At 49.8% G+C, this 13900-nt stretch overlaps 1 protein-coding gene across 1 annotated transcript; it reads right to left on the bottom strand.

Moving 5' to 3' along the window:
• Window positions 1-824: 824 nt before the first annotated feature.
• On the bottom strand, window positions 825-11327 carry CLDN1 (claudin 1). The gene is given in 4 exon segments (NM_001013611.2): window positions 825-2840; window positions 2968-3052; window positions 3231-3395; window positions 11027-11327. Coding segments are annotated over 4 exon segments (636 nt in total). The 5' UTR covers window positions 11250-11327; the 3' UTR covers window positions 825-2677.
• Window positions 11328-13900: the final 2573 nt, after the last annotated feature.

Genomic DNA, 13900 nt, shown 5'->3' with positions numbered 1-13900 from the left:
AGAGAGCATAAAAACATGGGAAAAAAATAATCTCAATAGAAATCCTTGACTAATTGACAGGTTGGAATAAGAATGACCATAGATCCCAAACTATGCCAGGCAACCAGTCTGCTCCAGGCACTGCAAGCTCACTCAGCCACATGCCTGTCTGTTTTGCTCTGCCAGCTTTAGAAGGCCTAATTAGCTCTATTCCTTTTGTTTGTATCACAAAAGCAAACAGCCCTTGGAGGGAGAGGGAACACAGTAGGCAGCTCCTTGACTGAGTGCAGAAACAGGCTTTAAATGAAGTTTGCCTCCCATCACATGCACTTGAAATGATGGAAAGGATGAACAAGACTAACAAAAAAACGGAAAAGTTTCCAAACCAGGCAGAAACAAGGGGGGCAGAAAGAACATCTTGCACAGAAGACACATCTGCACATCTCCTTCCCCAGATAAACACAGAGAATGCACTGCTGAAACACAGAACACCCCTCCTGGGAGCACCACTGTTCCACACCCTGTCCCTTCCCCATTCCTGCAGCTCCCACTCCCCTGCAGGGAGCTATCTGCCTTCTCCCTGCCCCTTCCTGCTCCACCCAGGGTGCAGTCTGCCTTGCTGAGGAGCAGACCTTCTGGTTCCTAGGCTGTAATTGTAGCAGATTATTGGGTGAGTTTGTGCCAGAGGCCACAACTGCCTGACTCACTGCAGAAGATCTGTCCCCACCTAGGTGCTCCATCTCAGCAGGCAGGTTCCCAAAAACACAAGTGCCACTCCTGTCTTCCACACACTGTCCAAATGCTGTTTAAAATGTTAAAAAAAAAAGAAACAATGCAGATTGTTGTTCCTTACAAAAATCCATTTATTGAAATTGTTTAAACACTTTATACAAGTTCCCAATACAAGCATCTGCTCCCTGGCACAGGGTTAATGCAAATACAAAAGCACAGACCTCAGCAGCTCTTTAGTGTGACCTGAGCTGCCACCCCTTAAGACAAGGTACAAGGTCTCATAAGGCCCCACTGTGCACAGGGCAATTCCCCATCGAGAAGTAGGAGCCATGTGACCCAGCTCAAGTACAGGTCAGCATCAGATCAAGCCTGAAGCAAATGCTTTGGTTGGTTTCTTTAGTAGCTTTGATTTACATTGCAGAGTCAGGTCAAACAGAGGTACAAGGCTTATATGAAGCACTTAGGCTGTGGGTGCACACGGCTCTCCTTGTCTACAGAAGAAACCCAGATACCTGATGCCTCTGAACACATTCACCATCATAAAGCCTGGTTGGAAGCAATCAGCTTCTGTCCTTAGACAAATCAAAGCTGAGCCTTGGAAAGCTGATATCATCCTCCTTCAGAACACCAGACTAATCTCCAGCCAGCCTCACCAGTGTTGGTCAGACACTGGTGACAGACTGGTTTCAGGGGAAAAGGTGGGAACCCATGAGCTGCATTTTCATATAGGACTTAATATGCAATGATGGCTTTATCTTTACAGTGCTGGGTTTCTTCCCTCTTTGGTGAGCTTGGATTGAAAGAAAATGCTATAACCTTTGGGTCAGTTTCCTTGGAATTTGCCTTCATATCATGACTGAAAGTATTTGCAAGAGTAAAGATAGGGTCAAATGACAGTACAAGAGGTATCCATGGGGAAACATCAGGGAGTGGCAGTGCATTGTTTGGTTTAACATTTTTTAGCCACATAAGGCAAACAGATCAGTAACTTATAACTAAGCCCAAACTGGAATGACTCAAGGAGAGAGGGCAACACTTGTTAAAAGGTGACCTGTAACTGACAAGGGGGGATATAGCTTTGAGCTCAGTCAGGCTAAGAACACCAAGAAACAACCACCAGCAACAGTGTCTAAGGAACAATGCAGCAGCCCTAGAGACAACAGTGAGAACTGGGGATTTTTTCTGTCTACCTCTTCCCTGGCACCAGGGAGATATGCAGCTGCTTGGGAGTTTGCTAGCTGTTGTAGCTGTAATGTATTGGCCAAGGGCTGTAACACAATCATCTTACCAGATCTTGTCAAAAGATGACACTCAGTTAAGCCAGGCTGTCTTACGCTACATCTTCTGTTGGCCAACAGCGCATGCATACAGTTACAGATTTTAGTTTAAGTCACAGCAATTTAATTTCATCTGACCCTTTGCACGGAAAGGAAGGTGCTGAAGATGACACCAGTAACAGTATAAAAACAGTTTAGATCTCTTCAAACATTCCTACCTGTAAAGTCATTTCCCCAAAATTATGTTTCCCCTTAAGCTATTGGTCTTCTCTTTGTATATAGTGTTTCTTTGATTTCTACACACACCACGCCGGGCTCTAACTTAATGGGATATGGGGACTGAATTGTTACCATCTATTTTTAATAAAAAAAACTAAAAAAAGCACCAACATCCATCTAAAAACAGTATCATTTTCCCTTTTACTCCCAAATACTAAACTTAACCCAAGCTTGGAGGCTTCAATCTTTCCAGTGGCGATACCTACAAGCTTAGGCTAGCCTTCCTCCACGGGCTGGGAGAGAAAGGAGAAGTTATGTCCAGTAGCAAAGAGGATTACAAAAATATACACATTTCTGGGATAAGAGGAAGGCAAAACCTAGAGTCTGAACTCTGCTCAGGACAGCGGCATTGTAGTGTCCTCTCCAAATGCTTCTACTACCAGTGCTGGTGGCTCCTCTTTGTCATTTCATTATACGTAATCCTTCCCTGTGGAGGGGGCATTTTTGGGGTAGCCTCGGCTGGGTGGGTAGGATGTTTCACTCCGGGGGCAGGAGCAGCAGAGGAATGCTCCCCCCAGCAAGGCCAGAGAAGCGGCTGCCCAGCCAATGAAGAGGGCTGATCCAAACTCAAATCTGGGGAGAAACAAGGAAAAGACCAAGAGTTATAATTCCTTTCTGTGTTCTGTGCCACCACCACCCAAAACCAAAGCCAAAGAACGTTTGCCCCTGCTGTATTATGTTGTATCAAATGGGTTAGTACCTGGTGTTAACAGGTGTGAAAGGGTCATAGAAGGCCCGAGCCACTCTGTTGCCATACCATGACGTGGCCACCAGTGCTGACAGACCTGCACATGGAGGAAACAGTGTCATGCTTACTGTTAAAAATAGAACAGTCAACAACAACAACAACAACAACAACAATCACAACAGAAGTATGCAGCAGAACCAGCACTTGGAGCAACACCAATCTCTTGCTGGGAACTAGCACATTATTTAATATTAAATAACCATAACGTTACTGACCTGCAATGATGAAGATCACGCCACCAAAGACAGCCATCCGCATCTTCTTCACCTGGTCATCCTCCATGCACTTCATGCACTTCATGCCCGTCACAGCAACAAACACACCAACCAGACCCAGGAGTATGGCGGCCACCATCAAGGCCCGTGTGGCCTGCAGGCTGCCTGCAAGACAACAGGGCTTGCGTTACCACAGAGACAACTCAAGATACAAAACAAAGAGTACAGAAACTCAGATTCCTAGGGTTCAGTAATCATCATGGAGCTGGTAGAGTCACCATCCCTAGAGATTTTAAAGAAAAGGGTAGAGGTCAGGTTGCACTGAGTGCCATGATTTAGTGGTACGGTGATGATGGGGAGGGACGAACTGATGATCTTAGTGGTCTTTTCCAATCCTATATGATTCACTTTGTTGTGTTATACCGGACACAATCAAGAGATTCTAGTTTTAAGCTCTAGGACAGTTATGCATGAGGATCAGAGGATGAGTCTCCTAACATGCAGGGCTAACAGCGTATGCAGGAAATGACCTGGGAATTACCCTCAGACATCTTTTGTTCTCTGATCATTTGAATCTCAATGGGAAGGACGTTATCTGTTCATCAAAAGAAGTATTCAGATTTGGGCCCTACCTTGACAAAGCATTTAGCTGTGTTTTCATATGAATAGTACCATACATATGAATAGTGCCACAGCAGGCAGCAGGGGCTCTTTATTGCTCAACACCTCCAAAACCTGTCTTTTGTACAAATACCTCCATGCTGATTTAGACTCTAAATGGAAAAAGTAGCGAGTCCCAGAAGATTAAAATAAAATCACTACTGCCACAGAAAGAGGATTTTCCCCGGAAAAGTTAACAACTTTTTGGCCTTAAGTATTTAACTTGAGGCTCAACACAGAATGTCTTAGGAACCTCTTTTCGTTTTGAGGAATTGGAGCAGAGGGTGATCCCTCCCATTGGCAAGGATCATCCTGGCCTGGGTTCTCAGCAGACAGATTTCATTTATTTCCTTACCTAGGATTTGGCTCTATATTAACTCACCTGATGGCACACTAACCATACATGTATTTGCTACAGAACTCTGATTTTATGGATAACGAAAGAAAACCAATTATAGAAATTAATTCATGGCTGATTAAAACTTTCCGGTGACAAAACAACAAAGAGCAAGCAGCAGTAAAATTAGCCTGAGCTTTTACTGCCTGGCAAACTAGGCTTGTTTGAACACTGTGCCATTTCATACACAGTTCTTGGAAGATCTGGGAGCAAACAGGGCTGGGTAATCACAGGAGCAAGCTCCCAGGAGCACACTGTGACTAAGGCAGAGCTGTCCCCAATGTAGGTTACTTAGCAGCAATGCCTGACATGTACTGTTTTAGCACAATAATCCATTCCCAGGTGTGCAGCCCACACCAATGCTCACAGACCTACAGAATGCACTTGCAGGGCATGATTTAAGCCTACGCGGTACAACAGAGTACCTGCAAAGCCATCAGTCAGCACAGCATGGTAGCAGTGCTGTGCGGATGTGATGATCATGCACCCATCAGAGCTGGTACACAACAAAAGGTCTCTGGGTTCAACTTGAAGTAGTTTGCACAGCCAGGAGGAGTGCAGTCCAAGAGGGCTGCAGAACCACACACTTATCCCCTGGTGCTGCTTTATTCACTGAGCTTTGCAGGAAGATTCTTCTGACCCACACCAACAAGCTGCTGGCCTCTAGTTCTTTTCTAGTAGAACTAAGGACCAGCCTACACGCACACAATACAACCTTACTGATCTGGGAGTCGATTATAAAACCTGTTAAAAACAATACATAGAGCAATAGGAAATGACACACCTTCCTAAGAAACAGCTTTCTTGGGAAACATCCCACCATTAGCTTGGCAAAGTGACATCTCACCTCCTCCAAAGGAGGAGGAGATACACCTCTGCACCACCCAGGCATGAGGCAAAACCCATCTGCTGCTTTGACTGCGGAAACCCATTTGCAAACCATTTATCACTTCAGCACATAAATCACAACAACGGTATCTGAAGACATTCTTGAAGGAACTGCTCTCCAATCCCAGCAGACAGACATTAAAAAGTAGCTTCCGGCTTACAATTATGCCATTAAAAAGACTTCTGTTTATGGGTTGCCACATGGAAAACCAATTCAGCTGCCATACATTCAGGGCAAAACCCTACACAACAGCTGCAGCTCTGGAGAGGCTGGATGGAGACATTCACTCATACTTGACCATGGGAAAGGACACTTTTGCAGCAGCACCAGATCATTCCAGCAAGTCCAGTAAGCTGGACTTAAGTCTTACTGCAAAAAAACATAAAAGAAAACAACCCAAAATCCAGCTCTTTCAAACTTGTACCGTTTTTGTGAAGCTAAAAAAAAACCTATGGAATGTTATCTGGGTGCATGCCGTGCCAGCTTTGCAAAAGTAGCTGAACACAAGGAAAGAAATCCGCATGTTCCTCAAGGTAAGGAAACAGACTGCAAGAGTTCTTCTGAGGGGCTGCCTGCTTTCAGCAGCAGTCCGGGTGCTCCTCACCCTCAGCACACCCCCCTGCTTTATCCACCGAGGGAGAGAAGGCATTTAGGAAGCTTGGGGAACCAAAGAACAAAGAGTGATTATATAGGCTGGCACATGCAGCACTTTTACCTTCCTACCACTTCTGCAGCTTGTGCAGTATATCACTGCGGTTAATGATAAAGCAAGCAATTAGTTATTATGTACTCACTTGCAACTGAGTTAATGAAAGCTGCGCATCTAGGGGATGAGAGCACTAGTTTAGTATTAGCTCTGCTGCTCGCATGGGCCTTTCCAGGTGCTTCAAAAATGATATAATTAAGCAGCATTATCTTAAGCTGCTAAACAGGACAGGTTAGCAACAGCACTCTACAGCAACTGAACTTTCCAGCTGTATTGTAGTGGAGAGAAGCAGGATTTCCGCTGTGATCCATCCATGTGCAGCCCCACTCCAGGCTGGCCGGACAGTACCAACAGATGTCAGATGGCAGTGTTTTGTCAGTATCGACCACTGCTTACTCAGAAGCCAAGCCTTTTTATTGCTGGTTAGCAACTGAGACTTTGCCATGGGCATTTTCAGGCCAGAAAGCAGTAAGTACTGTCAAGAATCTTAAAAATACTGAGGAATATTAAACACGAATCCCACAGGCCATGGTAAGATACCATGCAGCTCTTACTTGTTCCACCCACACACTGAAACCAACATTATTTATGTGCTGCCCAACAGCTTTGACTTACAATGGCATTTGGACAAACTTGATTCAGTTTTATCTGATTCCTAACTCACATTTTCCCTTCTCACTACTATCAACACAAGTAATTGCTGCCAATTGCTTGGCTACAAAAGAGGACTTCACCAGACTGAACTGGGGGTTATTTTTCAATCACCACACTTCCCTATTTATTCTGTTTATATCACCTATGCTACAGAACTATTGGGAAAGAGGCATCTGATTTTTGTTTTTGTAATGCAAAACTGCTGTTATGGCTCTGTGTGCAGATTGCTTTCTGACAGGATGCTCATCGAGTGCCTCGTTTGCATACTTTGCATGGACTTCTTCCCTTCCTAAGGTCATCCATGCAAAGTGATGGCAGAACAGGTGAAGCAGATTCTGTGCAGCTCCTCTACTCTCTGCAACAGAAGTTCCTGAAGACTCATGCACAGCCCTGTACTGCAAGCAGCATGTTATACCATCCAGCTCAAAGACAAGCCAGCAGCATTCACAGCCTTCCTGCTGGGGTTTCATTGAAGCAGAATGCATCTCACTGAAGGAGCTGGGTTTGAAGTCCTGCAGCTCTGCCTCACCAGCATTGAGGCAGGCAGTGGGGTGAAGATCTGAGCAAGCAGTGAGAGCTTCAGAGGCAGCCAGCAAAGATCTGTTACGCTGCAGCCATGCGGGTGGTGGACCAAAGAAGCCTGCAGATGGCTTGAAGGCTTTCACGTCTATTGCAAACCCAGCATGCTCATCATCACCATGAGATGTTCCCCCATCTGGTCTCCTTGAAATCACAAGTCCACACAGAGGAACCTAGGTAGGATGCAGACTCAAACAGGGCCAGGCTTCCTGCTGAATGGGAATGCTGGGAAAGAGCAAGCAACGGTGGCCTTGTACTCTGCCTACCCCAAAGCAAATACGGTTCAAAGTTCTCCTACTGTCATTCGAACTGCACGGGAAAGCTGACTCAATGCAACCCAGTCCCACCATTTCCCGATCCTTGGTCAGGAGACCCAGGCAGCCTGTTTTCCCACAAACCTGGCAATTCCCTTACCAACAGATTTAGTAGCAGACTAACACTAACTACTAAAGCTGCTTAGCAGAAGCTGCTTGTGGAGCAATAAAGCCACTGTGTTGCAACAGACTCCCATCCCTTCTACAGACACAACACAGCACCGAACAAGAACAGCCTCGGTGGCATTCCAAGTAACCTTCTACCTTGTCAAAGCACAGCACAAATGAGACTGCTTTATCACTCCATCACGATTTTTCACGAGGCAGGAACATGGATTGAGAAACACGGGAGCAAATTAACCCTTAACCCACATGAAAGCACACACTCGCAGGTTCTACCTGCTTACTCCAGATGAAAAGAGGTGACAAAGGATTAGGACATCTTTGTCCCTCCTGCTAACTGGAAGACCAGTCTGCCAGCTCCTCCCCCTTCACCAGCAGAGCTCGAGCAACCTGGGGGATGAACCTTTCTTTTCTCCCCTCCATCATTTTCCCCTTCCCCAGCTCCTGGAACACGCTCAGCCAGGGTGGTAATGTGGGAGTGAACATTTCATATTGCCACAGCACTGTTTGACCCAGAGGGCATCCAAACCCTTGTTTATTTTCCAGGGTACAGCACAAAGGCTCACTGCAGATGTACTAGGTTTGGTGATGAAGTGGTGGATGAGTCTCAGCTTGTCTCAAGCACAGAACATCTCCAAGCAACTCATCAGCTGGTTGGTGCATCTCCAGCTGGAACGGCCTAAGCACAACCCAGAACGACCTCTGCTTTGAGCATGCGATCAGTTTGTTGGGTCTAAGAGGCTCCAGAGCCAAAGTCCAGGCATCCCTCAGCCTCCTGCCTGCTCCCATTCCCCTGAGACCTGGAGGAGCCCAAAGCTGAGCTAGCTCCATGGACGATACTGGAGGGCTGCAAGAACAATGTGCAACAAAGCCTGGTTGCAAGGGTGGCTTTTTCTGCCTCTATGTCTGCATGTGGCCACGCTTTTCACCTCAGCCAGCAAAACAGCCTTTCTATTGCCTGAATGGGACCATGTCCCAGCCTGACATAAGCCCTCAGCTGAATGCAGAGCGGGAGGAGTGCCAGCATGGTGCACTCCAGCAACATAACCACGTGGGAAGCTGAAGGCCCCTCAGTTGGCTAACAGAGCCTGGCAAGCTTGTGCCAACCCCATCTGACACCCAGCCCAAGCAAGCATGGGTGTATGTAGAAAAATGGGAAGAGCTCCTGAATAGCCACAAGCTTGCTGACAAAACTTCTCACCACTCCCATACGAATGAATTGCAGCAGGTGACGAGAGTCAACCTTCTCTATGTGGGCAAAGTAATTGCAGGATCAGAGCCTCTCCCATCTGTGCACGAGGCTCAGACACCTGGTTCTGGGCACATGCACGATGCCCTGGCAGGAAAGCAGAGCCAGGAGAAGTTCTGCAGCCCACATCAGTGTACCACCACATCAGTGAATGGAGGAAGGGAGCTTTGCTGCACAGCTGCACCTGTTCCAGGGTGAGGCTGCCAAACGAGGTAGGAGCTGGCGATCACATCTCCAGCCACAACAGCCTAACAGGTCACTGCCCAAAGACCTCGAGGGGAGAACAGACAGGGAAACAGCAAAGGGCACAATGGGGGCACAACCTGAGAAAGCTGGGGTGCCAAATGCAAAGGGCATTTAAAGCCTTTGTTGACCTCTCCTAACAAGAGAGCATCCCCTGGTGTTCCCTTATTTCTTATGCTTCCTGGGAATCTTCAGGCCCCGGTAGGGCCAGGAGCTCTGTAAGGGGATAAAGGGCTGTTAACGACTCAGGCTTAGCCTCTGGCACCTCACTCTCCCCCGACGCCTCGGAAGAGCCTCCATTGTCCGCAGAACAAAGGTGAAGGGACCAGCCGCTATTGAGCGCTCAGCACTGAATAGGGCAGGTCGGGAAGTCCTGGGGCAGGTTTGTAGGAGGCAGGCAGGGCTCGGGGCTGGTTCTGCAGGCAGTCTCATTTACAGCAAAATGGGCTGCAGCCAAAGCCCCCCAGGCGAGTTTTACCTTTCGCAACCGATTCAGGGGGCAGCTGGAGATTGCTCAGCCCCGCCGGCGTCTTCACCCCCCGCCCCGAGAAGCGAGATAAAAGGCTTAAAGCTGAGCTTATATCTGAGTATCACTGCACCCAGCCCGCACCGCTTGCTTAGCCCAGCCCAGATTACCCACAGCCCTGCACCTCAATGGGGCTGAATGGGCGCACCGCGTTCCCCAAGGGCATAATTTGCACCTGTGGGGCCCACAGAGCTGAGGAAACAGGAGAGGCTGTTGGTGTTTGGTAGCGGTGAAGGTGGGGCCCGGGGTGGGCAGCATCAGGGCGTAACACGGCGGGGGGGGCTGGTAGTATGGAAACTCGGGGGCACTCCTAATGGGCTCTCTGTGGCGTTATGTGAAACGACACGTTCGTTTCTTTGGGAAAGAGAAGGCGACCAAGGTGGTAATTTGTGTTTTATTAATTAGGGAGGGAGAAGGATGAAGGTGTTCCAGGACAAACCGATCTCACTGGTCCCGGCTATGGGGGGGGATATCGGGAAAAGATTATTTTTTAAAGACCCTTTGGATGTCAGCATAAACTACAGTCCAAACAACTGCCCCAGCACTCAATACTCCAGAAACAGCCGAGATGGGATCGGCTCAGCGTGACAACCACCATCGAGCACGGTGTGCTGCGTCCCTGCGCAGCCCACTCAGAACGGGACAAAGGATCAGGCATTACCTGGGCGGACTGCTCTGCCTAGAAGCCCTTATGTGTTCAAACCCTAGGTCCACCTGAACTCCTGATCTCAGTAGCGCTGCCTGGGCTGGGAGCCAGCTCACCTGCCGTCCCTCCGCCTAAAATCCCCGCAGGAGGAGCGGTGATTTTCCCAGGTGACATTTCCCAGAGAACAAAGTTATCCCGTCTAAGCACAACAACAAGAACAGAACAGTCAAACGCAAAAGAATCAGTGCCTGAAAAGTCAATTTCTGCAGTGTTTTCACTAACTTCGCTGCTGCGCCGTAGCCCAACAGTCCCTGCCCGTTTCTACCGCCTCAAGCTCTCTCGCAGTCACAGTGAGTCTCCGGACACACGTGAAGGACCCGATATCCCCTCCCCGAGTGCTGTTCTGGGGACAGGCAGAGGGCTGCGGGTCCCTACCCACTACCGAGTCCTGCCGCGCTGAGGACACGCACCTAAGCCCCGACGGGACGAACAACGAGGCAAAGGGGACCCAGAAGGACGGGTCACCCAGAGCCCTACACCGTCACCCCACAAGGACAGGTAGTAAGGCGGAGCAGCTTCAGTAACACTGAGCCCTAACGCTCCATAGGGCAGCAGCCCCACCACATTACACCTGCATCATCGACACCCCGTCCGCGATGCGGAGAGAGCCCGACGGCACGGGCACACCCGCTCCCAGCCCTTCAGCCCGAGCCCCAACAAAACCCACCAGCGTATGGTGAAGACCCGATGGGACGGGCACCCCCAGCTCCACAGGCCCCAGCCACCGCCCCCAAGAGCCCCCCGACTTACCCTCCAGCTTAAGCAGCGAGTCGTACACCTTACACTGGATCTGCCCCGTGCTCTGCATGGCGCACGACATCCACAGCCCCTCGTAGAGCGCCTGGGCCGTCACGATGTTGTCCCCCGCGTACGATGCCATCTTCCACTGGGGCATGGCGGTGCTGATGATGATACCCATCCAGCCGAGGAAGGCCAGCACGAAGCCCAGGAGCTGCAAGCCCCCGCTGGCCATGGCTGCGCGGGGCTGCTCCGCACCTGCGGAGGTTGGCTGCGATGAAAAACACGGGAGCACAACCAACAGCGCACTGACACCCGCGCAGCGCTGCGCGCAACTTTTAAAGCCGCTCAAAATGCGCCCCCTGGCGGCCGCGCCCTCCCGCCCCGCCCTGCCGGGGTTTCCGCGCTGCTCCCACCCGGCGAGTGATGCTTCGCACCTCTGGGGGTGCTCCGCCTGTGCCCATCGGGCGGGACCTGTGGGGGTGGCACTGTGCCAGTCCCGTCACGCTGCCCGGATCTATGTGAAACACCTTCCCCAGCCCCCCCAGCACCACCGCTGCGGGGCGAGGGCACAGGGCATCTCCCACCGAGCACGCAGCTGCGGAGAAAGCAATAGAGAAGCAATGGAAAATATAATTTTCTTTCTGATTTTAAAGAGCTTTCAAACGCTGCCGGGACCCTCAATCCAAAGTTTCGATTCCACCATTTTAATAAGGACCATGCGCTGTACCTCTTTCTCTCATAAATGAGAAATGTACCTTTCTGAACGCTTCAGTGAGCGCAGTGATTCTAAAAGGCTTATTGAGCAAAGGGATTACAGACCAGGAAGGAGTGTCCTCTTTCTCAAGCGTGTATTTGTCTATTGACTATAGTTTCCCTTTCTCCTGCATGAATGTTTGGGTATTGACGGTTCCGGACTCAGTGAAGGAACACTGTGTCCCTCCCAGGGCCGGGGGGGTGGTGGGGGCATGGTGGGGCTGGGTGGCGCTGCCCCACGGTCAGCCTGGGTCTGCCGTAATTCCAGCTCTGAGATAAATAGGTGATAACTACCGATAAAGGCTCTGCTGGAGGTGGGGATGGGGCTGTATTGTTTTGATACCGTGGTTTTAGTCCGTTCTGATGACTGAGGGGATTTTGCTGGAGCTGCTTCCTGAGGTTGCACACAAACAAGCAAGCTCGTGATTACCTGACCGGTACTGCGCAACGCCGGGGGGGGGGGGGGGGGGGGGGGGGAGGCAAAGGGGAGAAAAGCAACTGCAACCCGACCACAGCGGGCAGAGACAAAGCCGGGCTGCTTGGCTCCGAGCTCTCGCAGCTGCCCAGCTCACCGGTGTGATGAAATCCAGCCTCCTCACTCGGTAGCAAACCTATCCAGTCGTGGCGTTTTTCACTTGGAAAGCAATTCGGTAGCTGTGAATCTGCAGCTGAAGGAATGGTGTTTTTCTGGGACTTCGTGGAGTCCAGTTTTATAGGTTTGGGAGGGAAGAAGAGGAAAGCAGCAAAGTTTTCTTTGGCAACGCAGAGATAATAAAGCAGATGCATCACACTGCACATTCATCAAAGGCTCTCCTACAGGGAGCAGAGAGAACAGGGTGGTGCTGGCCTTCAGCTGATCTCTGGGAGAAGCAGTCCCTAAGAGAGACAGCAGAAACCCACGCTCACCCGGGGAGAGCAGGGCTAGGAGTGTCTAGACATCGATGTCTGGGTAGTGCTATCAGTCTGATAATGTCCACCTGCAATGGAGTGCGCAGAGTTCCTGGGTGCTTCGGAGCACTGAACCGACTCACCCTCTCCTGACTGTCCCACACCTCCCAGGCACAGCAGGCAGCTCTTTGCTGCACACGGTCAGCTCTGGGCAGGGGTGCAAGTTCCACAAACGCTTGCAGAGGGTTTAGAACCTTTGCCTACAGGCTCCAAGTGGCCAGGAGGGGCAACAGCAGTGCTGTGTGTGAAGGTCTCAGGCCCTCCATTGGAGCTTCTAGAATGGGGAGTATGATAGCTGGGTGGTAACCTTCTGGATGCAGTAGGAGGGACATCAGGAGTGAGCTTAAGGAGATGCATGCAGTACATGTGAGGCACGTGTTCTGTCACAGTCATAGAATCAGGGGATCACAGAATCATTAAGGTTGGAAAAGACCTCTAAGATCATTTAGTCCAACTGTCATGGAGCACTGACCACGCTGCTAGCTCCTCCTTGATGGGCTGCAATCCACACTCACCCCATACTTGGGAAAAGCTGGGCTTAGTGCATGTCTTGATGGCAACTTTGGGCTAGTTTGTGCCAAAGCTGTCCAGGATGTGAGTCTGGCTGCTTGCACACACAGTAGGACACCATGCATTCTCAGTTTCTTCCCCTTCCAGAAGGCCACAGAGCTTAGATTGAAGACAGCCTTATTCTACAGGGGATACTCTGGGATTAGAGCCTGGAGATGGATGCTGTGCTCTTGTGGGGCTGTGCAGCAGTCCCATTGCCCCCCATCCCCAATGAGTACTGCGCTGAGCAGTATTACTGCTTGGATATATGGCAGAGTTGGTTGAAATAAAGCTGATGTAAGGCCATACTGAGATATATCCATGTGCTGGGCTGCAATACAGGCTCATCCCCTGTGCTTTTGTACTTACTGGGCAAAAGCTCTGTGCTCATGTCTCTGTTTGCCCATGTCTTCCCTGTCACATCCTTCTTGCCTCTTTGACCATTGAACACCCCTGACAGTGATTATAAACACCTCATGCCCAGAGTCCCAGCCTCACAAACCCCCAGTTCATATTTTGCTTTCCAGGGTCAAGTTGAAGATGATACTTCTTAGTCATGTTTCATGAAAGATTTCAAAACCCAGCACCTCTTCCTGCGGACATCACAAGATTTACAGATCAAGATAAAACACC

This window comes from Gallus gallus, chromosome 9 (assembly GCF_016699485.2).
Source record: "Gallus gallus isolate bGalGal1 chromosome 9, bGalGal1.mat.broiler.GRCg7b, whole genome shotgun sequence".
Taxonomy (NCBI): domain Eukaryota; kingdom Metazoa; phylum Chordata; class Aves; order Galliformes; family Phasianidae; genus Gallus; species Gallus gallus.
The sequence above is the reverse complement of the archived record's forward strand: the minus strand, read 5'-3'. Positions and strand labels throughout refer to the sequence as shown.